Here is a 22962-nt window from a genome sequence, read left to right on the forward strand (position 1 = left end):
GAGGCCCTGGCGGTGTCAACTGAGGTATCTCCCAAATTATCTGATAGGCTGACCCACCTTTACATTCTCCACCGCTCCTATGTTACCCCTAGACGCTTGACTAAATATAAACCTGACTTTAGCCCTCTATGTCCTAGGTGTGGTGATGCTTCCAGCACGTTTTTTCATCTTATATGGACCTGTCCCCCCATCCTACGATACTGGGCACAGATAGTCGCATTTCTGCATGATCATATGGGCTCCCCTCTCACACTATGCCCCCGCCAGTGTATCCTCGGTCTTCTCCCCCTCCGGGACGAAGACAAATATCTTAAGACTTTTTTACAGGAGACTCTCTTTGCTGCTCGGATGCAGATAGCTAGATTGTGGCTCCGTCCTGATCCCCCGACGGTCCAGCAGTGGATGAGAGCTGTCAATTTGACCTTATCATACAAAAAAACTATCTACTCTAATCGGGGATGCCCTCTGAAATTTCATAAGATCTGGGACAGGTGGTTAGAGAGCCCTCATAGCTGTGTGGACTAGGGTAGTGCGGCCGTGATGGCGCTGTGGTCCTGGGTCTCGCTGCAGTGATCACCCGAGGGGGCCAGAGAATTTTTTAGAATTTTTATTGGTAACATGTATAGGCAATCTACTGTTTATCCTGTATATCTCAAGGTTGTATGTCAGACATGGATTTCGCTCATTTTCCCTTCACTTTTTTTTGTGTGACTTGTGGTGCCTGTTGCACCGGTTCCTATGTGTGTATATATGCTGTATTCTGTTTCTATATGCTCAATAAACCTTATTTTGGTTAAAAAAAAAGGTCCCTTTCACACGAAGGGGGGGGTCTGCGATTTTCCAGCTGTTTGGCAGCGGTGCCCATTCAATGCTCCAAAGATGCTGCTTGCAGGAGTTTTTTTAGGTTGTTTTTTTTCGTGTGAAAGCACTCGGGCATTCACACTATTTTCAGCACTGTAGCGCCTTAGTGTGAAAGGGGTCCAACTCTAAACTGGTAACCTGTAAAAATTATTAAAGTATCACCCCCTTGTAGTACAGCTGCACTTTCTCCAGCCAGAGTCTGTGCCTGAAGCTGGGGGGGGGGGGGGGGGGGGGGTCAACTCTATCACAAGGGATGAACAACATCCCCCTTACACTGCCTGTAAAAATATTCTAGCAGCTCTGTCGCCATTTCGTATTACTTTTATTTTGTGCAGAATCCGCAGCAGAAAAAAAAAAAAAAAGACAATATCTCTAACAAGGATGCAGGTGCAGACATAACAGAGATCACCTTTCCCATCCAATGACGTATGGGTACATCCTAGGGACGGTAAATGGTGAAATAGCGTTTTCAGTTTTTTGGTGCTCAGATACCGTTTAGTTCCTCTAAGCCAGTCAGGATTTCCACTCACATATGCAACCTCAGCAATACTGCAGGACAACAAATCTGAGCTCAGATCAAGTGTAGAAACCACCACGGGTTATTTCTGGAGAGTGTAAATGTCATCATTGCTCAGATGAAAACCCACACAGGGATCTCAACACTCTCAGGCCACACACACACACACACACACACAAACAGAAAGATAGACCCACAACACACGCAGACTACAGGCTCCACATACAGAAAAAAAAAAAAAAAAAAAAAAAAAACACACACACACACAGTTTCTCAGATAAATAAATCACATACCAGCTCAGCTGGTAAGCAGATTTTACTATTTATCATCATTGATCATTTTTGCTTATCAAGAGCTAAAAACACCTCAGAGAGAGAGTTCAAATTACAACTAAACATGGTGGGGAGAATGAGTGACGCACAGCAGAAAAGGGGAAGCGTTTTCCCTTAAGAATAAAGAAAGAGGGATTCCAGGAAGTAAATGGACGGATGGGGGAGTTTTAATATTAAAAAGGAGTTAAATAGCATTTTTAGTTTTTGGTGCTCACATACAGTCTAGTTCCACTTAAAAACCATTGGTTTGGACTTCTAAAGTAAAGTTCTAGGTCACCTGCTGCAGTCGTAGTTTCCTCCTCCTCTCCCGTTCCTGCTTCAGTATTAAAGCTTCTTCATTTGGACTGAGCCGCAGTGGGGCGACTTTGGCCACTTTCCTTTTCATGTTTTCCATGTACATTAGTCAGAAATCCTGTGTGTAGGAAACACAGAGGGGACATTATGAAGAAATTGAAAGTTATATATACAGCGTTTTATAGCAGTAAAGATTTCTACTAACTACTTCATGTCTGGAAACAATTCAAATCCCATAGTCCATTTTAGGAGTGAGCGGAGGGAGGCTGGTGCATCTGTAACATGTTACATGGTATGCCCTGAATATGGACATGTTACAAAAGGTGAACTTATTGTTAGGGATGCACCGATACCATTTCAAAGAGTACCGATCAGGGTGGATTTGACTTAAATCAAGTCAATTTAAATCATCATTTTTAAAGAGCAACTGTCCTCTGTCCCGCTGTTGTCTCATTCACTTTAATGAGACAGCTGCTGATGCGGCAGTAACACAACAAGATGAGGGATGTGGGGGCAGCAGGTGAGGTCTATGCCCGCTAACATGATTATCAGTGCCCTGATTACATGTCTGGATGTCCCCTGTGAGGAGATGCCGCTGATCGGCTCTCCTCTCTACACAGTTAGCGTGAAGCAAGGAGAGCCGATTAACGGCATTTCCATGTTTACATGTGATTGGCTGTGATTGGACACAGCCGATCACATGGTTAAAGAGCTGCGGCTCTTTACTGAGATCGGGGGGTTGTGCCATGTTCTAGCAACATAGCGAGACCATGATCGCCGTGCTGCGTGCCCCTGCGGGTGTGGCATCGTATGAGATTCGCCGAGAACAAGAGCTGCACTGTCCCTCCGTCATTTGACAGTGGGCGGATGGCAAGTGGTTAATTAAAGTGGTGTTACCACCAAAAAATAAAGTGTTTAAAATTCTTAAAAAATAAATAAATAAATAAATGGGGAAAAAAAATGTTTTACTCACCTCTAAAAACCCTGTCAGGGGGTCCCTCGTAGTCTGCCTTCTTCCTTGCCCCGGACTGGTGACATCACTTCCCCTCACGCCGCACAGTCATCTGGGACCTGTCACGTGTCCCATATGACTGTGCGGCGTATCACGGAGTGGAGCCACAGCCGGGTGACCACAGTACGAATGACGGCTTCGTCCCCCCGCATCGCTGGACCCTGGGACAGGTAAGTGTCCAATTATTAAAAGTCAGCAGCTGCAGTATTTGTAGCTGCTGACTTTTTTTATTTTATTATTTATTTATTTTATTTTTTTTAGAGGCACCCCACTTTAAGGACATGTGTTACAGTGTGCTTATGCTGCTTCCCAGATGTGTTCCATGCAAAAAAAAAAAAAATGCAGCAGTTTCTACTTTTGTTGACTGCACTGGAGTGAGCCAAGGCCTTTGGAATCCATGTAACCTACTGTCCATGCGTTTTTGATGTAGATTAAAAATGCACTAGACCAGGGATATGCAATTAGCAGACCTCCAGCTGTTGCAGAACTACAAGTCCCATGAGGCATAGCAAGACTGACAGCCACAAGCATGACACCCAGAGGCATGATGGGCCTTGTAGTTTTGCAACAGCTGGAGGTCCGCTAATTGCATATCCCTGCACTAGGCTGTGCATGGTGTGAACCGGCCCCAATCATCACCTTATATTTCCAGATTATTCCTATAGCTACACTGATCATCTACAACCTCAAAATTCCTTTTATTTCAGTTTGGATAGAGTGGGCAAGGATTAGGATGGGCCGGGCATTCCCTCAGAATAGAGTTGGGCTTGGGCATGTTCAGGATCCTAGTCCCAACCCACATGCCCAATCCCACCAGGAAGCTGACATTGCACGCTGATAATCATAGACCGTGACACATTTCCCGATTTGTGCAGCTGCAGACCAAGAAATGTCTCACTGCCTGTGGTTAGCGGCGTGTAATGTCAGCTACCTGGTGGGATTGGGCACGTGAGTTTGGACTAGGATCCAGAACCCATTTCTACTTCAGAACTGAGCGATAAGAGAACTGCTGGTGCTGTCAGTTTTTTACTGTTATTGAAGGCTCTATTAGGGCTTGTTTAGACCACTCCACACATGAAGCGGAAGCAAAACCCCAAGATATTTACCTCCCTTCAGAGGTCTGACATCCTTTGCCAGCATAGTCTACCCGGCTTCAGCCATCTTATTGGCCGGCATGGGATGAGGTCACTCCTGTGCATGTGCTAGAGTTCACTTAACCCGGCGCATGGAGAGCTGTGCTGGAACACCAGCTGAGCCTGCGCAGCTCAGTGTACATTCCAAAGAAGACCTGCGTGCAGTTTGTAAAAGTGGAACTTTTTGTTACGCTTTAGGCCTCATGCACACAGGGCATTTGCCCAGTTCCTCCGAGAAGAAAAGCAGCAAAAAAAAAAAAAAAAAACACAACTAAAGCCACATTTTGCAAACGCATTTAGGCACATCAAGCCTTTTATCATTCATTTCATTGGCCAGAATATAATTTATTCTGACCAATGAAATGAATGAATGCTCAAGCGCTAAACGTGCCTAGTGCATTTAGGAGCATTTGGACAGGTGTTCAGGAGCACCAAGCATTTTTTCTGCTCAAACGCTTCTCTCCCTGAAAGCGCAAGCAATGTTTTCTTTCAGCCTCAAAATGCCTCTCTTTAACCGCCTCCCTCATAGTAAAATGATGGCGGGTTCTGGGACAATGTCATAGGACATCGCCCCAGTCATGGCAAGCTGTGTCACATGCCTGACGAAGGGGTCCTGCGTGACCCTGAAACGTTGCACTACCTGCTCTGTGATCATGCTTCAAAATAAAAAAGTTGGACGCTACCTGCCGATCTGTGGCATGCTGGCAAATATCCTCATTGTGTCCCTAGGACACGGCACAACCCCGATCTCTGTAAAGAGCCGATGATGCAACTCTTTACCTATGTGATCAGCTGTGTCCAATCACAGCTGATCACATGTAAACACAGAAGTGCCACTATTCAGCTCTCCTCGCCTCACACTGACAGCCTGTGAGGGGAGGAGAGACAATCAGCAGCAACAGCTTGCAGGGGAGACCGCTACAGATCATCAGTGTGGCCCCAACAGTGCCTAGCAGTGATGCCAATTTGTGCCCATCAGTGCCGCATATTAGTGTGTTCTCACATGCAGCAGATTAGTGCCCATAAGCGCTGCCTCATCAGTACAGCATATAAGTGCTTCCTCATCAGTGACATTTCATCAGTGCCCAGTGTGCATTATTAGTGCCTCCTCAACGGTCCCATTCAGTGACATTTCATCAGTGCCCATAAGCGCTGCCTCATCAATGCCCATCAGTGCGGCATGTTAGTGCCTCCACATCAATGCAGCACATCAGTGCCACCTCAAAAAAAAAAAAAAAGACTTAATTACAAAATTTTCTGACATGTTCCTCTCTCACTCAAACATTATTTTTTTTGCAAAGATTCATTTAAAAAAACCCAGCTGTAATTAAATAACACAAAAAAAGCTCTGCTTGTATGAAAAAAAAAATATATAAAAAATATAATTTGGGTAGAGTGTTATATGACCGCGCAATTGTCATTGCAAAAAGCTGAAAACTGGCCTGGGCAGGAAGGGGGAGAAAATGCCGGTATTGAGGTGGTTAAATACACCTGTAAGTGTCGATGTAAGTATGACCACAAAGGGTAACATAATAGTAGCGTTTAGAGGCTGGGTAGATAAAAAAAAAAAAAAAAAGGGGGGGGGTAAAATGCCCTTAATAGATGTATTTTTTTTTTTTTTTATGCCTAATGTGCAAGAGGTCTTAAAGTGATCAATTCTCTCTCTGTATATGGAGGATGGAACTGTATTCATTGCAATAAGAAATAAAAATAAATCTAAGTACCTTCTTTGCTAAAGCCGGCCATAGATGGATATAATCTCAGCCGGGTTCAGCAGGGACCAGACAAGATTAAATCCATCTATGGGCAGGCTGGTTGTATTGAAGCCAATCCATCGATCAACTTCAGTACAGCCAGCCAGCCAGCCAGCTTTTTTTGTTTCATTTGCAAGTGATTACTGCCGGCAGGTGTAGCCACCAGCAGTAATCATTGGGTTTTGCCAGCTGGGAAGGCTCACTGTTGGGGAAATCACCGACAGAAATCAGAACACTTGTCTTTAGTAGAGTAGGGGGAGCCTGGAACCCCTGGCAGGTTTTTATGTTGTGTCCCCTGTAGGAGATTTCTCCTCACTTCCTGCCTGAAGCACTGTCAGGGGGAGGAAAGAGGGGTGAGCTCCAAAGGACAAAAATCAGGAACACTTGTCTTTAGTGAAGTAGGGGGAGGCTAGAACCCCTGGCATGTTTTTATGTTGTGTCCCCTGTAGGAGATTTCTCCTCACTTCCTGTCAGGGGGAGGACATGAAGTGAGGGGAAAATCTCTTGGAAACATTTCTCACTTCAGCATTCCCATTGGAAGCCTATAACCCTGATAGGAGCCAGGGCTGTCCCCTCACTGCTTCCCCCCTCATTCCGTGCTTACACCACAACAGCGTATGACAAGCACGCTGGGACTTGTGGTTCCGCAGCTCAGAGAGAAGATATGACTTATATATACAATGCATACAATACCCGCCGTCAGCTCTCCTCTGCAGCCAGTACACAGTCCCGTCTCCCTAAACACACATGGCGTCACTTCCGGTCTTCAAACGCCCCGCCAGTGCCGAGCCTGGCAGCGGGAAGCATGGAGCTCCGTCACGTGATCTGAAGGGAGAAGTAGGAGGCGCTGGATCACAGGGCAAAGCCGCTTTACACCCTGAGCTCCGCCCTTTTCGTCCTCCAGAGCAGTGCAGTGCTCCATGCGGCACTATGTAGAGGGCGCATGCGCGGCAAAATTCAGACTGAGCATGCGCAATTCAATCTCTGGCTCTGCTTTACTTGCAGTTCCAGCACTGAGGGAAAAAAAGTTGTTTGAGAACATTAGCATTCCTCCCAACTCTCTGAGGGGGGAATAAGGGACACCCATTAGCAAACATATGAGGCATAGGCCACACCCCTTCACCACCCGAAGACCAAGCATTTCCTGTCCCTTTTTTTTTTTTTTTTTGCTTGTGCTCTGTAATATGGCCCTATCATCTAAAATACCTGGCTGATCCTGCCTGGCTCTGCACCCCCCCCCTTGTAAACTGACCATGCTGCGCCCTGACACCATGGTCAGTTTGCGTGTCTCTGCCATATGCAGAGTCCTCTCCCCCCTCCCCTCCCTGCCTGTCAGCTCATGACAGTGCTACTCCTGCTGCTATAAAACTATCATACAGTCATACAATCCCTTCTGTTAAATAAGGACATGTGCCCCACAGTATGTGTTTTCTAAAAAAATATGCCAATTTCTACTTTCTTTCAGTGCATCTCCCGGCGCTCACGTGACTCCTCTCCTCTCCTCCCCTCCTCCTGGTGTTCATTAAAAATAGCCAACTCGTCAAAATCTACAATCAAGTTAATTCCAGATACTCTTTACATCAGTGATTGGAGATTTCAACGAGTTTGCTGTTTTGACACCGATACAGATTGCGGCACACGATATTACGAACGGACATTGTTAGGCCGTTCGCTACTAACCAACAGCATGGCTGCCTCCAAGGCAGTGACAGCTTTTTCCTCCTTAGCCCCTATTCTGTCAAAACAGCCAACTCGTCGTGTACCAGAGTGTATATGCTGCCAGAGTTGTGTCAAAACTCGTTAAAATCTGCAATTGCTGATGCTGGAAAGTAACCGGAAGTGACGTAGTTGAAGATTGATAAGTTGGCTGTTTTTTGAGAGAACACGACTAACGTCAGCAGGAGTTCTCAGCCCCGGCTGCTCCAGCTATCAGCCCAGGAGAGGCGAGAAGTCACGTGAGCGCCAGGAGACACTCTGAAAGAAGGTAGAAATCGGCATATTTTTTATAAAACACATATTGTGGGGCACATGTCCTCATTTAACAGAAGGGATTGTATGATCATATGATAGTGTCTTTACAACCACTTTAACCGCTTTCTGACCAGCCACCGCAGTTGTACTGCTGCAACATGGCCACGGAGCTGATGCGAGTACCCGGAGGTCGTGATCACCGCCGGGCTCCCGCGATCGCTTGGGGCACACCGAGAACGGGGATCTGTGTGTAAATACACAGTTTCCAGTTCTCTGAGGGGAGAACCGACAGATCGTCTGTTCATACAGCATATGAACAGCAATCTGTCATCTCCCCTGCACAGTCCCCTCCCCCTTAGAACACCCAATAGCAAATGTCAGTTAAAGCGATGCAGTGCCAAATAGCAAAAAGTGCTCTGGTCAGGAAGGGGGTAAAATCTTCTGGGGCTGAAGCGGTTAATCAACTGGGATAACAGCTGTAGAGATTATACAGTATCTCACAAAAGTGAGTACACCCCTGACATTTTTGTAAATATTTAGTTATATCTTTTTTCCTGTGACAACACTGAAGAAATGACACTTTGCTACAATGTAAAGTAGTGAGTGTACAGCTTGTATAACAGTGTAAATTTGCTGTCCCCTCAAAATAACTCAACACACAGCCATTAATGTCTAAACCGCTGGCAACAAAAGTGAGTACACCCCCAAGTGAAAATGTCCAAATTGGGCCAAATGTGTCAATATTTTGTGTGGCCACCATTATTTTCCAGCACTGCCTTAACCCTCTTGGGCATGGAGTTCACCAGAGCTTCACAGGTTGCTACTGGAGTCCTCTTCCACTCCTCCATGATGACATCACAGAGCTGATGAATGTTAGAGACCTTGTGCTCCTCCACCTTTTGTTTTAGGATGCCCCACAGATGCTCAATAGGGTTTAGGGCTGGAGACATGCTTGGCCAGTCCATCACCTTTACCCTCAGCTTCTTTAGCAAGGCAGTGGTAATTTTGGAGGTGTGTAAGGGGTCGTTATGTTGGAATACTGCCCTGTGGCCCAATCTCTGAAGGGAGGGGATCATGCTCTGCTTCAGTATGTCACAGTACATGTTGACATTCATGGTTTCCTCAATTAACTGTATCTCCCCAGTTCCAGCAGCATTCATGCAGCCCTAGACCATGACACTCCCACCACCATGCTTGACTGTAGGTAAGACACACTTGTCTTTCTACTCCTCACCTGGTTGCCGCAACACATGCTTGACACCATCTGAACCAAATAAGTTTATCTTGGTCTCATCAGACCACAGGACATGGTTCCAGTAATCCTTGGTCTGCTTGTCTTCAGAAAACTGTTTGTGGGCTTTCTTGTGCTTCTGTAGAAGAGGGTTCCTCTGTAGAAGAGGGTTCCTTCTTGGATGACAGCCATGCAGACCAATTTGATGCAGTGCGCAGTGCATGGTCTGAGCACTGACAGGCTGATCCCCCACCCCTTCAACCTGTGCAGCAATTCTGGCAGCACTCATACATCTATTTCCCAAAGAAACCTCTGGATATGACACTGAGCACATGCACTCAACTTCTTTGGTCGATCATGGCAAGGCCTATTCTGAGTGGAACCTGTCCTGGTAAACTGCTGTATGGTCTTGGCCACCGTGCTGCAGCTCAGTTCAGGGTCTCGGCAATCTTCTTATAGCCTAGGCCATATTTATGTAGAGCAACAATTCTTTTTTCCATATCCTCAGAGTTCTTTGCCATGTTGAACTTACAGTGACCAGTATGAGAGAGAGAGCGATAACACCAAATTTACAACACCTGCTCCCCATTCACACCTGAAACCTTGTAACACTATCAAATCACATGAAACTGGGAGGGGAAATGGCTAATTGGGGCCAATTTGGACATTTTCACTTAGGGGTGTACTCACTTTTGCTGCCAGCGGTTTAGACATTAATGGCTGTGTGTTGAGTTATTTTGAGGGGACAGCAAATTTACACTGTTATACAAGCTGTACACTCACTACTTTACATTGTAGCAAAGTGTCATTTCTTCAGTGTCGTCACATGAAAAGATATATAAAATGTGAGGGGTGCACTCCCTTTTGTGAGATACTGTATAACTAAAATATGAAATCCACAAATCCATTTATTTACACATAATCTGAAGAGTGAAAGTGCAGCCATAAAAACATATTGGTATATTTAAAGGGGTTGTAAAGGTAAATGTTTTTTCACTTTAATGCATTCTATGCATTAAGGTGAAAAAACATCTGACAGGGCCAGCCCCCCCGTTTTACTTACCTCACCCCTTGAAAATTCCGTGCTCGCCCCCGACGTCCTTTTCACCTTTCAGCCTGGCCGCTGATTGGCTGGAGTGGATGGATGGAAAGCAGCGCAGCCATTGGCTCGCACTGCTGTCAATCACATCCACTGATGCAGAGCACCGGGGGCTGGGCGCTAGATCACAAGGCAAAGCCGCTTTACACCCTGAGCTCCGCCCTTTTCGTCCTCCTCTTTTCGTCCTCCAGAGCAGCGCATGTGATACAGCGAGCGGCTATAGACGCCGGCTGCATCACAGGAGCGCGCCCGCAGGTGCTTCTCACCATGCGAGGGAGCTTGCACGTGAGAAGTACCTGCGGGAGGAAGCCGAGACAGCCGTCGAGGGACCCCAGAAGAGCAGGTTTATAGGCTGGGTTCGCACTCATACGAATTGGATGTGGGGCATCCAATTCGCATGACAGGAGATCGTAACCGTCTCTCAGTGGAGCCGGTTTACACATCTCCGGAGCAGCTGTGGAGCGCATTTCATCCTGTGCGTCTTTGGCTCCATTTCAGGCTGAAATTCAAGCAAAAATTCGGGCATGATTTGTCCTTGAAACGGAGAACAGGGATGCACCGGACCCCTGCTGTGAGCATTCGTATTGTGAACTCAGCCTTAAATAAGTGAGTGAAACAAAAGTGCAAATAAGTTTGAATGAAGAGACCCGCCATCAGACATAGACACTAAGCATACGCCTCTTACCAGAGGTGATGGACCAAAAATTATAATGGTCATAAGTACAAACCTTAAAACTTAAAACATAATGAGCCAGCATCAGATGAAAAGATGGCCACTCAATGGCGAATCCAGACATATCAGGGAATAATTAAGCCAACATAGTGAAGCCCGTTTAAACTTTTCCTGTTTATTAAAAAGTAATAAAAAGTATGTTAAGGCAGCTTGCAGTCATACAAAGCAAAGGAATCCAGCAAACTGTTGGCTCGCACATGAGCTTTAGATCTACCCCTTAGATTTAGCGCGACTGCACTTGCAGTGCAAAGTAGATTTGCCTTTTGTAAATAACCCCCTTGGTCTGTAGGGTTCAGTACTGAGTTGGCCCACCCTTTGCAGCTATAACAGCTTCAACTCGTCTGGGAAGGATGTCCACAGGTGGTTCCAGGAAAGAAAATCGCTCGATCTATGGCCAGCTTCATTTAGGACCATCTTCTGTGATTGGCGTACCGACCTTATTCTAGTCTATAAATATTTACTGGACTGGTTGGGCCAGCAGTGAACAAGTTTTCTGCCACAGTCCATGGCTACCCTATTCAGGTTGGTGTGCAGCTGGGGAAGGGGGTCGTTTATTTGATGAGGGCTAAGCAGGGTAGGTGAGTGTACTTTGTAAACTTTTATCTGAATTTTATATATTCCATTCTACATAAATTCTGTTGGCTGTTTACAAAGGCAATTGATTGTTTTGCAGGCTCTTGCTTTGATTTAGTGTTCTGCAACCTTCTCTTTGTGAATTACAGAAGGTGTTGCGCAGAACCACAATGCATTAGACCAACATGTTTGCAGGTACAGACTCCAGACCACTCCTAATAAGAAGATTGCTGGCAGTCGCACGGGCAATTTTGTAATTTACTGTTATTAAAAATGACCTTTCTATTTCAGTTTACGGATGCTGCAATTATCAGTTTATTTTATTATACCAGCCTGGAGGTGTTCTGTGGACGGATAGCATACAGAATGTCCACAGAAATCCAATTTTCGGCTTGTGTACTTGGCTCGATTCTTTTCCCAGAAGCCTTCACTCAGATACAATTCACATTTAAAGCGGACCTTCAGTATTTTTTCAACTTTTCATCTATTAAATCTTCTGACCTTGTTGTTTTAACTTTGTATAGTAAAACTTCTTCTTGAACCTTATTCACCCCCTTGATGCATTTGAAGGTTTCAATCATGTCTCCCCTTTCCCTTCTTTCCTCCTGACTGATTAAATTATTATTATTATATAATTATATAATAATAATAATAATTATTATTATTATACACAATTTATATAGCACCAACAGTTTACGCAGCACTTTATAATGTAAGTGGGGGGGGGGGGGGGAGTGGGCAACACAATTACAGTACAGTTTAATACAAAAGGTACAGGAGGGCCCTGCTTGTAGAGCTTACATTATAAAGGGAGGGGGTGGTGGTAGAAAAGGTAATAGCTGCAGAGAATGATTTGATGCGGATGACTCAGGGACAGTTGTTAGGTGGGTGTGGGATCGGCTTTCCTGAATAAATGAGTTTTCAGTGATCTAATAAAGGTGGACAGTTTAGGGGCTGATCAGATATACTGGGGCAGGGAGTTCTAGAGGATGGGAGAGGCTCTGGAGAAGTCTTGAAGGCAAGGCGAGCATGAGAGGAGGTAACAAGGGAGCTAGAGAGCAGGAGGTCCTGGGAGGAGCGGAGGGGACGATTTGGGCGATATCTGCAGATGAAGTTGGTGATGTAGATGGGGGCCATGTTGTGAATGGCCCTGTATGTTATAGTTAGCATTTTGAATTTTACACGGTGGGGTAGGGGAAGCCAGTGAAGGGATTGGCAGAGAGGAGCGGCAGTCGGTTAGTGAGGTGTATTAGTCTAGCAGCAGAATTCATAATAGACTGAAGGGGGGATAGCCTGCTTAAGGGTCGGCCATTAAGGAGAGAGTTACAGTAGTCAAGGTGGGAAATAATCAAGGAGTGAATAAGTTGCTTTGTGGTGTCATTAATCAGGAAGGGTCGAATTCTGGAGATGTTGGAGGTTAAAGCGGTAGGATTTAGCCAGTGATTGGATGTGGGAGCTGAAGGAGAGGTCAGAGTCAAGGATTACACCCAGCACCCTGGCATGAGTGGAGGGACCAATGGTTGTGTTGTTGATATTAATGGGGAAGTCACGGGGGGGGGGGGGGGGGGTACCGTGAAGGGGGAAATATAACAAGCTCATTGAGTTTGAGCAAGTGGTGTGACATCCATACTGATATGTCATGCAGTAAGTTTGATATCCGTGAGAAGATCAAGGGGGTGAGTTAAGGAGTGGAGAGATAGATCTGGGTGTCGTCGGCATAGTCAATGGTGGACAGAGCCTTGGGGTACCCCAACAGAAAGAGGAAGGGGAGTGGAGGAGATGGAGTTGTAAGTGACACTGAAAGTGCACTGAGATAGGTAGGAGGCGAACCAGAATAAAGCAGAAGAGGCCAAGGGACTGATCCATGTCTTCTCTGATCGATAAGAATAATGTCTTTATAGGTGAGAACCAGATCAAGCAATATGGCACACATACAGGACGTGATCTGGATCAATGGTTGGAGGAATACAATTCTCTGTGATTGGTCATCTCATCTCTCTCATCATGTAATCTCATCATGTATTTGAGATGGGGGCCTTAAATTGTAAACTCTCAGGGGCAGGGACTGTGTACAGCGCTGTGTAAATTGTCATCTCTGTAATAAATACGGTGTACACCCCAAATTCCTGTGTGTGACTTCAAATCCACTGACAGGTTGACAAGAGTGCTCATTAACCACTTCAGCCCTGGAATGATTTAACCACTTCCTGCCCAGGCCATTTTTTGCGTTACGGCACTGCACGGAATTAACTAACAATTGCGCAGTCATGCGACATTGTACCCAAACAAAATTGACGTCCTTTTTCTCCCGCAAATAGATCTTTCTTTTGGTGGTATTTTATCACCTCTGTGTTTTTTATTTTTTGCGCTATAAACAAAAAAGGACGACAATTTTGAGAAAAGGCAATATTTTTTACTTTTTGCTATAATAAATGTAGCGCCAGTACTCCTAATGAGTACGCGCTATGTGTTTAAATTTAGTTTTTGCTCAAAATTGTAGTGAGTTTTGGGGTTAATTGTGCTAAATTGTACTTTGGCATCAGTTTGGCTGGGCTGTATAGAAATTCTGCCTGGTCATAGGTGGGGTTGTACACCTGTGGGAGGCTTTAGAAGGCAGTCTGGTTGGACGCATTGGGCGCCAATCTATCTCAGAGCCAATCAGTGGGTGTGTTTGTCTCACTGTGTAATCCGGGAAAGGGTACTTAAGGTGCAGAAGTCACGTGGTTCTGGGTTCCGGTCCAGAAGTTGTTGCTGACTCCGTGGTCCTGGTCCTCCTGACCAGCCCCCGGGGGCCTTCATGGCCTGGGGTGCGGATCCATCTGTTTCCGAGCCTCAGAACTGGCTAGTTCAAGGCGCAGTAACTGGAAGGAGGATTTGAAGGTGTTCCGGTGCCATCTCGGGTACAGTAAGAAACGTTTCTACTTCTACCCTTCCAGTTGTAACTAAAAGTTTCCAACCAAGTCTGCTTGAGAGACTTTGAAAAGCTAGAATTACCTGTTGGCTGCTAAACCCAAACTTAAAGAGGGAGTCCACCCAAAAAAAAAATAATTAAAAGCCAGCAGCTATAAATACTACAGCTGCTGACTTTTAATAAATGGACACTAACCTGTCCCAGGATCCAGCGATCGCTCGGCTCTCGGCTGCTGCCGCTGCCATTCTCGGTGGGGGAATCAGGAAGTGAAGCATTGCGGCTTCACTTCCCATTTCCCTACTGCGCATGCGCGAGTCACGCAGCGCAATGGGAATGAGCGTGCTGTCTCTGGGACCCGCGTGTGTGTCCCAGCAGACAGCGCGCTGGGACAGGAAGAGGCGTAGACTCCTGTGGGAGTCTATGCCCGGAAGTGGATGCAAATACCTGTCTTAGACAGGTATATGCACCCCCCTCCCCCATGAAAGGTGCCAAATGTGACACTGGAGGGGGGGGAGGGTTCCGATGAGCGATGAGCGGAAGTTCCACTTTAGGGTGGAACTCCGCTTTAAGGATTTATCCAAAGCTAAAGAATCCAGTTGCAAGCGGCTGTTCCTTGGATTATGTACAGAGAGAGACTTTTATTGAAGTCAGCAGTTCCAAGCACCTGAACTAAACCTTAACCTGATACCCTCTATTCCCAACTTAGAGACTGAGTTTGTTCAACTGTTTTATGCAAAATAATCCTAACAAGGAATTCAAGTGTCGGTCTCTACAGTTACTGGGTTATCAACCCTGGGAACCCCTAGAAAAGAACAACGAGTATAAGCTAATCGGTAAGTCCAGAAATATTCAGCAGCTCTTTCGGGGGTAAGTGCTACATAAATATCCTCCAAAAATATATTTAAAAAAAATGTTGTCCTCAGTTTAGGACAATATGTATTCTTCTACATATTTTTGTTAAAAAAAAAAAAATCGCAATAAGTGTATATTGATTGGTTTGCGCAAAAGTTATAACATCTATAAAATAGGGGATAGATTTATGTAATTTTTATTATAATTTTTGTTTTTATTAGTAATGGAGGCGATCTGCAATTTTTATCAGGACTGCGACATTGCAGCAGACAGATTGGACCCTGTTGAAACTATTTTGGGACCATTGACATTTATACAGCGATCAGAGCTAAAAATAGCCACTGATTACTGTGTAAATGTCACTGGTAGGGAAGGGGTTAACAACAGGGGTCCAATCAAGGGGTTAAAGGTGTGTCCTAGGGATTGTTTCTAACTGCGGGGGGGGGGGGGGGTGGGACTGCATGGGGGAGGAGACCGATGGCTGTTCCTAAGCAGTAAGTACAACAGATCAGTCTCCTCACCCCTGACAGAACGGATATCAGTCTGTTTACATTGACAGATCTCCATTCTGTCCTTCTCAGGAGCAATCGCGGGTAACCAGCTGCCATCTTGGCCACTGGCAAATGGAATTGGCTCCTACGTCACACGGCGGGCACATGCGCCCCCTATACTCCTTAAAGCTCCCGCCGTACAGCTACGGCAATTCGCGCAGGAGTGCCAATCTGCTGCCGTCAATTGACGGCAGGCGGTCTGCAAGAAGTTAACAATTATGATGACAGAGACTCCTTCCCCCTGGAGGTATCATCGCACAGACCCCTCCCACCCCAGATGGATCCCCAGACCACACAGACCCCCCCTCTAGACGGATCCCCAGTCCACACAGACCCCCCCCCTGGACGGATACCCAGTCCACACCAACCCCCCTCTGGATGGATCCCCAGTGCTCACAGACCCCCCCTCTGGACGGAACCCCAGTCCTCACAGACCCCCGGAGCGATCCATAGACCCCCCTGGACAGATCCCCAGGCCACACAGACCTCCCTGGAGAGATCCATAGACCCCTCTGGACGGACCCCCAGTCCACACAGACCCCGCCTCTGGACGGATCCCCAGTCCACACAGACCCTCCTGGACAGATCCATAGACCCCCCTGGATGGATCCCCAGTCCACACAGACCCCTCCCACCCGGATGGATCTCCAGTCCACATAGACCCCCCCCGGACAGATCCCCAGTCCACACAGAACCCCCTGGAGAGATCCATAGACCCCCTGGACGGATCCCCAGTCCACACAGACCCCTCCCCCCCGGATGGATCTCCAGTCCACACAGGCCCACCCCCTCCCTCCCCTGAACAGAGATGGATTTTGGGCACCTCTATGTGGCTAGGTAGTAAAAAAAAAAAAAAAGTCTCCCCAATGTGGTGCCCACATACTCAGGAAGAGGAGCTGAAGGTTTTTTTGGGGGATGTAATTGTCAGTATGTCCTCAATTTGTATTAAAATGATGACTGTGATAAATAAAAAACATTGTCAGCAGCGTACCAAGTAGGGGGCGGGGGGTGCGGCCCGCCCCAGGTACCACACACTGGGGGGGTCTCCACGACTGAAGCAGTGACAGCGCCGTGGTGACAGGCAGGTTAGAACAGGGAGAGAGGGGAGCTGCTGGCTGTGGCATTGCAGGGGGGGGGGGCAGGGGGGTGATCTGGTGCCGGGTGACACCACTGCACCTGACCAACCATTTCCTTTTCTCGCGGCTGCGGCTGTCTGAGCTGTCCTGGGCCTGTGTCACGTCATATTCAGCTACCCATCACATTTTGCTACCCGCTGGAGTGCGCATGCCATATGCGTTCCAACACAGGCCCCCTCACAGGCTCACTTTGCTTGTCACGGCCTCACTTCGCTCAGCATAAATGTAATGAAACTCTATGTCCGCTTGGATGGTGAGGCTTGAACCTGGAACAGGGGTGGAATGCATACGACGGTGTCGCACATACGCAGTCCAGCGGATAGCCAAATGTGATGGGTCGCCATATGTGACGAAACACTGGATGTCACACAGGCACAGTGAGCAGAGTGAAGCTGCCTCCCCCTCCAGCGTTTATGTATACACAGGGGGAAAAGACATACTGTGCCTGTGCCGTGCTGATCTGAGGTACTGAATGGGATGGGGGGGAGGGGTCCATCAATGTTGAAGGTCAGGGGGATGTGCTTAGGGGGGCGTCCATCTGTGCTGAAGGAGGGTCTGTGCTGAATAGGAGGGTGTCTGTGCTGAGGGGGGCTGTAAAGGGGTCCAGTGATGAAAGGTGCTGTGTAATGTAAAGGGGTCCAGTGATGAAAGGTGCTGTGTAATGTAAAGGGGTCCAGTGATACAGGGTGCTGTGTAATGTAAAGGGGTCCAGAGGTGCAGTTGTGGAGAGGGGATACACAGTAGTGACAAAGAGATATTGAAGCATGCAGGGGGCACAGTGGGGTGTTTTTTATATTTTAACGTGGGGGTGCCAGATATAGGATCCACCCTGGGTGCCAAATGCTCTAGGTACGCCCCTGGTCTTGAGCCTGGAGGGGTGGGCGGAGGCAGAGAGAAGACTGGGTGCCGCGATCTCCGACAATTTAAAAAAAAAAACTGTCCCAAGACAAGCGGACTCTTTGTTCACTTTCGTGCACCACGCCATAGTTAGTAATGGCCAGTGTTGGTCATCTTACTTTAAAAAAGTAATTAGTTAAGTTATAAATTACTTCTCCCAAAAAGTAATTGCGATTGGAAAAATAATAAGTTACCCAGCAAAGTAACTGACTTTTTTTTAATATTCTATAGACGATACTAGCGAAGGACCGTTGCCTGGTATGGATTTAAAGGGTGAACCCCTACGCCCAAAAAATGGGGTGGGGTCCCCCAAAGTCCATAGCAGACCCTTATCCGAGCACGCAACCTGGCCGTTCAGGAAAGGGGGTGGGGACAAGCGAGCGCCCCCCCTCCCCCTTCAACTGTACCAGGCCGCGTACCCTCAACATGGGGGGTGCTTTGGGGAAGGGGGGCCCTGCAGGGTTGCTGCTGGAGTCCCCTCTCCACTTCATTGTGAGCTGCCGCTGTCTTCTCCTTTTCTTGGAACTGGATCCATTTCCCCATTGTGGCATCCAGTCTGGCGGTGTGACAGAGGCCACAGAGCAGTTGGAAGAAAAGCAGGTGGTCACGCCGTGTAGTGGTCAGTATAGGAATATTGTAGGTAGGTCAGTGTAGTTTAGTGGTCAGTATAGGAATATTGTAGGGTGGTCAGTATAGGAATACTCTAGGTAGGTTAGTGTAGTGGTCAGTATAGGAATCACGTAGGTTAATTTTGTAGTCAGTGTAGGAATTAGATAGGTCACTGTAAGGGTCAGTGTAGGAATCGGCTAAGTCAGGGTAGTGGACAGGTAGGTCAGTGGCTCAGTGTAGTAGTCAGTATAGGAATCAGGTTAGTGTAGTGGTCAGGTAGGTCAGTGCAGTGGACAGGTAAGTCAGTGTAGTGGTTGGTGTAGGAATTAGATAGGTCAGTGTTGGTAGGTCAGTGTAGTGGTCAGTCAGGGCCGATCCTGGGTGGGTGCACGGGGTGCACAACTCCCTGGCGCTTGCAGCTGAGGCAGAGGGAGGGGCGCCATCAGGGGGGACAGCCCAGGCTGCTTTGGCTTCTATACAAGCTGAGGCAACTTTCTAGGTCTGGAGGAATCTGTTGGTTCTCTGAATTGAGAGGGTGACAGTTTTAGGATAGGCCTGGACATCCTGTCAGGTGGACATTAGCCGTTTTCGCAGGCCTAAGCTGGTTCTGCTTTCTCTATGTTGAGATTACGTCTTTTGAAGCCTATGAATTCCTGGACATAACGGAGGAGGGAGGGGGTTCGGATTTCTACTGCAACGTGTAAGACTGCTTTCGCACTGGGGCGCTTTACAAGCATTATATCGCTAAAAATAGTGCCTGTAAAGCGCCTCTCCTCTCTGAGGGCTTTCACACTGAGGTGGCGAACTGGCAGGACGCTCAAAAAAGTTTTGCAAGCCGCATCTTTGAGGTAATGTCGGAGTGGTATATACTTGGCTTTTAACAGTGCTCCTGCCCATTGAAATCAATGTGCAGCGCCGCCAGAGCGCCGGCAAAGTGCCACATTTAACCCTTTTTCGGGTTAGCGGGGGGTTAAAAGCGCCCCTCTAGCGGCCGAAAAGCATCACAAAAACAAGCGCTGCTCAGTATGAAAGTACACTGAGGCCGCGTACACACGCGCGGACTGTTCGCCCAACCTTGTTCGGCAAACAGTTTCATCAAACAGTCCGCTCAAAATTTGCATGAGCGGACTTGCCCACACACGAGCGGACTGTTTGACGAACAAGGTTGGGCAAACAGTTCGCTCAACTTTTGAAATGAACGGACTCGCCCACGTAAGGAGGCAAATCCGCCCATTTCAAGCGCGTGTACAGGTAGGCGGGGCCCGCGAGGGAGATGTCGCGGGCTCCGCCGCCTGGAATGGGCTTAAAGGGGAACCCCAACGCCGAAAAAAATCGGCGTGGGGGTTCCCCCCCAAGTCCACACCAGACCCTTGTCCGAGCACGCTACCCGGCCGGCCAGGAAAGGGGGGCGAGCGAGCGCGCCCCCCCTCCTTAGCCGTACCAGGCCGCGTGCCCTCAACATGGGGGGTGCCTTGGGGAAGGGGGGGCCGCGCGGCCCCCCCACCCCAAAGCACCTTGTCCCCATGTTGATGAGGACAAGGGCCTCTTCCCGACAACCCTGGCCGTTGGTTGTCGGGGTCTGCGGGCGGGGGGCTTATCGGAATCCGGGAGCCCCCTTTAAGAAGGGGGCCCCCGGATACCGGCCCCCCACCCTATGTGAATGAGTATGGGGTACAATGTACCCCTACCCATTCACCTGTGAAATAAAGTACAAATAAAAACACAACACAGGGGAAAAAAATATTTTATTGCACAGCCGGGGGTCTTCCGTCTTCGGGGGTCTTCTCGCCGGACTCCTCCGCTATCTGTGTGTAGCTCTTTTACTAGCGGAGGAGTCCGGCTTTCTTCCTCCCCGCCGCCGGCCTCTTCTCCCGACTTCGGGGGTCTTGTCCCCCTCTTCGGTTCTTCTGCCGGGCCACCGCGCCTGGTCCGGTGGCCCGGTCTTCTGTCGCCGTCTTCCGTTCTTCTGTCGCCGCCTTCGGTTCTTCTGCCGGGCCACCGCGCCTTCTTGTAGCTCTTTTACAGGCGGTGGCCCGGTCTTCTGTCGCCGCTGTCGCCGCTGTCGCCGCTGTCGCCTTCCGTTCTTCTTCTTGTTCTTCTTGTTCTTCTCCAGGAGATGTTGACACGTCGCTCCCTCCGGCCGGAATGCCAGAGCCGCCCTGCGCTGTGACTTATATAGTGACAATGGGGCGGTGTCACATGGTATATGTCACATGGGTTGGTCACATGGGTTGATGTCACATGGGGACTATGACATCGTAAGGGGGCGGGGTCACCATGTGACCAACCCATGTGACATATACCATGTGACACCGCCCCATTGTCACTATATAAGTCACAGCGCAGGGCGGCTCTGGCATTCCGGCCGGAGGGAGCGACGTGTCAACATCTCCTGGAGAAGAACAAGAAGAACAAGAAGAAGAACGGAAGGCGACAGCGGCGACAGCGGCGACAGAAGACCGGGCCACCGCCTGTAAAAGAGCTACAAGAAGGCGCGGTGGCCCGGCAGAAGAACCGAAGGCGGCGACAGAAGAACGGAAGACGGCGACAGAAGACCGGGCCACCGGACCAGGCGCGGTGGCCCGGCAGAAGAACCGAAGAGGGGGACAAGACCCCCGAAGTCGGGAGAAGAGGCCGGCGGCGGGGAGGAAGAAAGCCGGACTCCTCCGCTGGCAAAAGAGCTACACACACATAGCGGAGGAGTCCGGCGAGAAGACCCCCGAAGACGGAAGACCCCCGGCTGTGCAATAAAATATTTTTTTCCCCTGTGTTGTGTTTTTATTTGTACTTTATTTCACAGGTGAATGGGTAGGGGTACATTGTACCCCATACTCATTCACATAGGGTGGGGGGCCGGTATCCGGGGGCCCCCTTCTTAAAGGGGGCTCCCGGATTCCGATAAGCCCCCCGCCCGCAGACCCCGACAACCAACGGCCAGGGTTGTCGGGAAGAGGCCCTTGTCCTCATCAACATGGGGACAAGGTGCTTTGGGGTGGGGGGGCCGCGCGGCCCCCCCCTTCCCCAAGGCACCCCCCATGTTGAGGGCACGCGGCCTGGTACGGCTAAGGAGGGGGGGCGCGCTCGCTCGCCCCCCTTTCCTGGCCGGCCGGGTAGCGTGCTCGGACAAGGGTCTGGTGTGGACTTGGGGGGAACCCCCACGCCGATTTTTTTCGGCGTTGGGGTTCCCCTTTAAGCCCATTCCAGGCGGCGGAGCCCGCGACGTCTCCTTCGCGGGCCCCGCCTACCTGTACACGCGCTCGAAATGGGCGGACTTTCCGAGCGGGAACAGTCCGCTCATTTCGAAAGTACAGCGGACAGGCCCACACACGGGCGGACTGTTCGCTCAAACACAGTTTCAGCGGACAGTTTTTCGGAATTTCCGAAAGACCTTGTCCGTCCAACTGTCCGCTGAAACTGTCCGCTGAAAGCCCACACACGAGCGGACTGTCCGCCCAAACACTGTTCAGCGGACAAGGTTGGGCGAACAGTCCGCCCGTGTGTACGCGGCCTGACTGTTAGCCAAGACTGTCATGGCTGCCGGAAGGTTCCTAAACAACATGGCCACTAGCTACAGCTTTTCATGTGTCCAGTATGTGAGATCATTACAGCCGTAATGCAGTATTTTTTTATTTCAGGATAATAGTGTAATATGGCTACTAGATGGAGCTGGGGATAATAGGAAATACACATTGACTTATGGGGGGCATTCACACAGCAAATTATTAATAACTAGATCCCATGACGTCACCCAAAAAAAAAACACCTGAGCTTACACACACAAAAAGACGCTAACAAAGCACGTATCTTTACATGCAAAAACACACTTCAAGATCGCCTAAAAAAAAAACATCAAAGACCGGTTTGGATAGAGGCAAAGAAAAAAATAATTAGGAGATAAAAGCTATCATTATTTGTCAAGTTTCATAAATGTAGGGCAGGGGGTCTCCAAACTTTTTAACATGAAGACCCCACATATTTCACAAGATCCTCATATCAGTGTCCTCACAAGAGTCCCCTCCAAACATCAATTTCCCCATCACTGTCTTCAGAGTTCCTCTAACATCAGTATGCTGCATTGACATGACACAGGAGATGATCCGAGACTGCAGACATGATACAGGAGATGATCACAGACTGCAGACATGATACAAGAGATGGTGAGAGACTGCAGACATACTACAGGCGATGGTCAGAGACTGCAGACGTACTACAGGCGATGGTCAGAGACTGCAGACATACTACAGGCGATGGTCAGAGACTGCAGACATAATACAGGAGATGGTCAGAGACTGCAGACATGATACAGGAGATGGTCAGAGACTGCAGACATGATACAGGAGATGGTCAGAGACTGCAGACATGATGCAGGCAATGGTCAGAGACTGCAGACATTATACAGGCAATGGTCAGAGACTGCAGACATGATACAGGAGATGATCAGAGACTGCAGATATACTATAGGAGATGGTCAGAGACCAGACATACTACACGAGAT

General features: G+C 48.4%; 1 protein-coding gene and 1 non-coding gene across 2 annotated transcripts in view; both read right to left on the bottom strand.

Annotated features, from left to right (window-relative positions):
- Positions 1-6744, bottom strand: part of CEP295 (centrosomal protein 295) — a 150450-nt gene extending 143706 nt beyond the window's left edge. Inside the window, 2 exon segments of the mRNA XM_077484983.1 lie at positions 1989-2123; positions 6598-6744. Of these exon segments, the coding sequence (XP_077341109.1) occupies positions 1989-2111 (123 nt within the window). The 5' untranslated portion in view covers positions 2112-2123; positions 6598-6744.
- Positions 1650-1716, bottom strand: LOC143986626 (small nucleolar RNA U2-19). Its single transcript, XR_013276558.1, has one exon. It is a non-coding gene; the product is annotated as a small nucleolar RNA U2-19 (small nucleolar RNA).
- Positions 6745-22962: the final 16218 nt, after the last annotated feature.

The sequence above is a fragment of the Lithobates pipiens genome, unplaced genomic scaffold (genome assembly GCF_037356315.1).
Source record: "Lithobates pipiens isolate NorthernLeopardFrog02 unplaced genomic scaffold, aLitPip1_a1.2 Scaffold_17, whole genome shotgun sequence".
Lineage (NCBI taxonomy): Eukaryota > Metazoa > Chordata > Amphibia > Anura > Ranidae > Lithobates > Lithobates pipiens.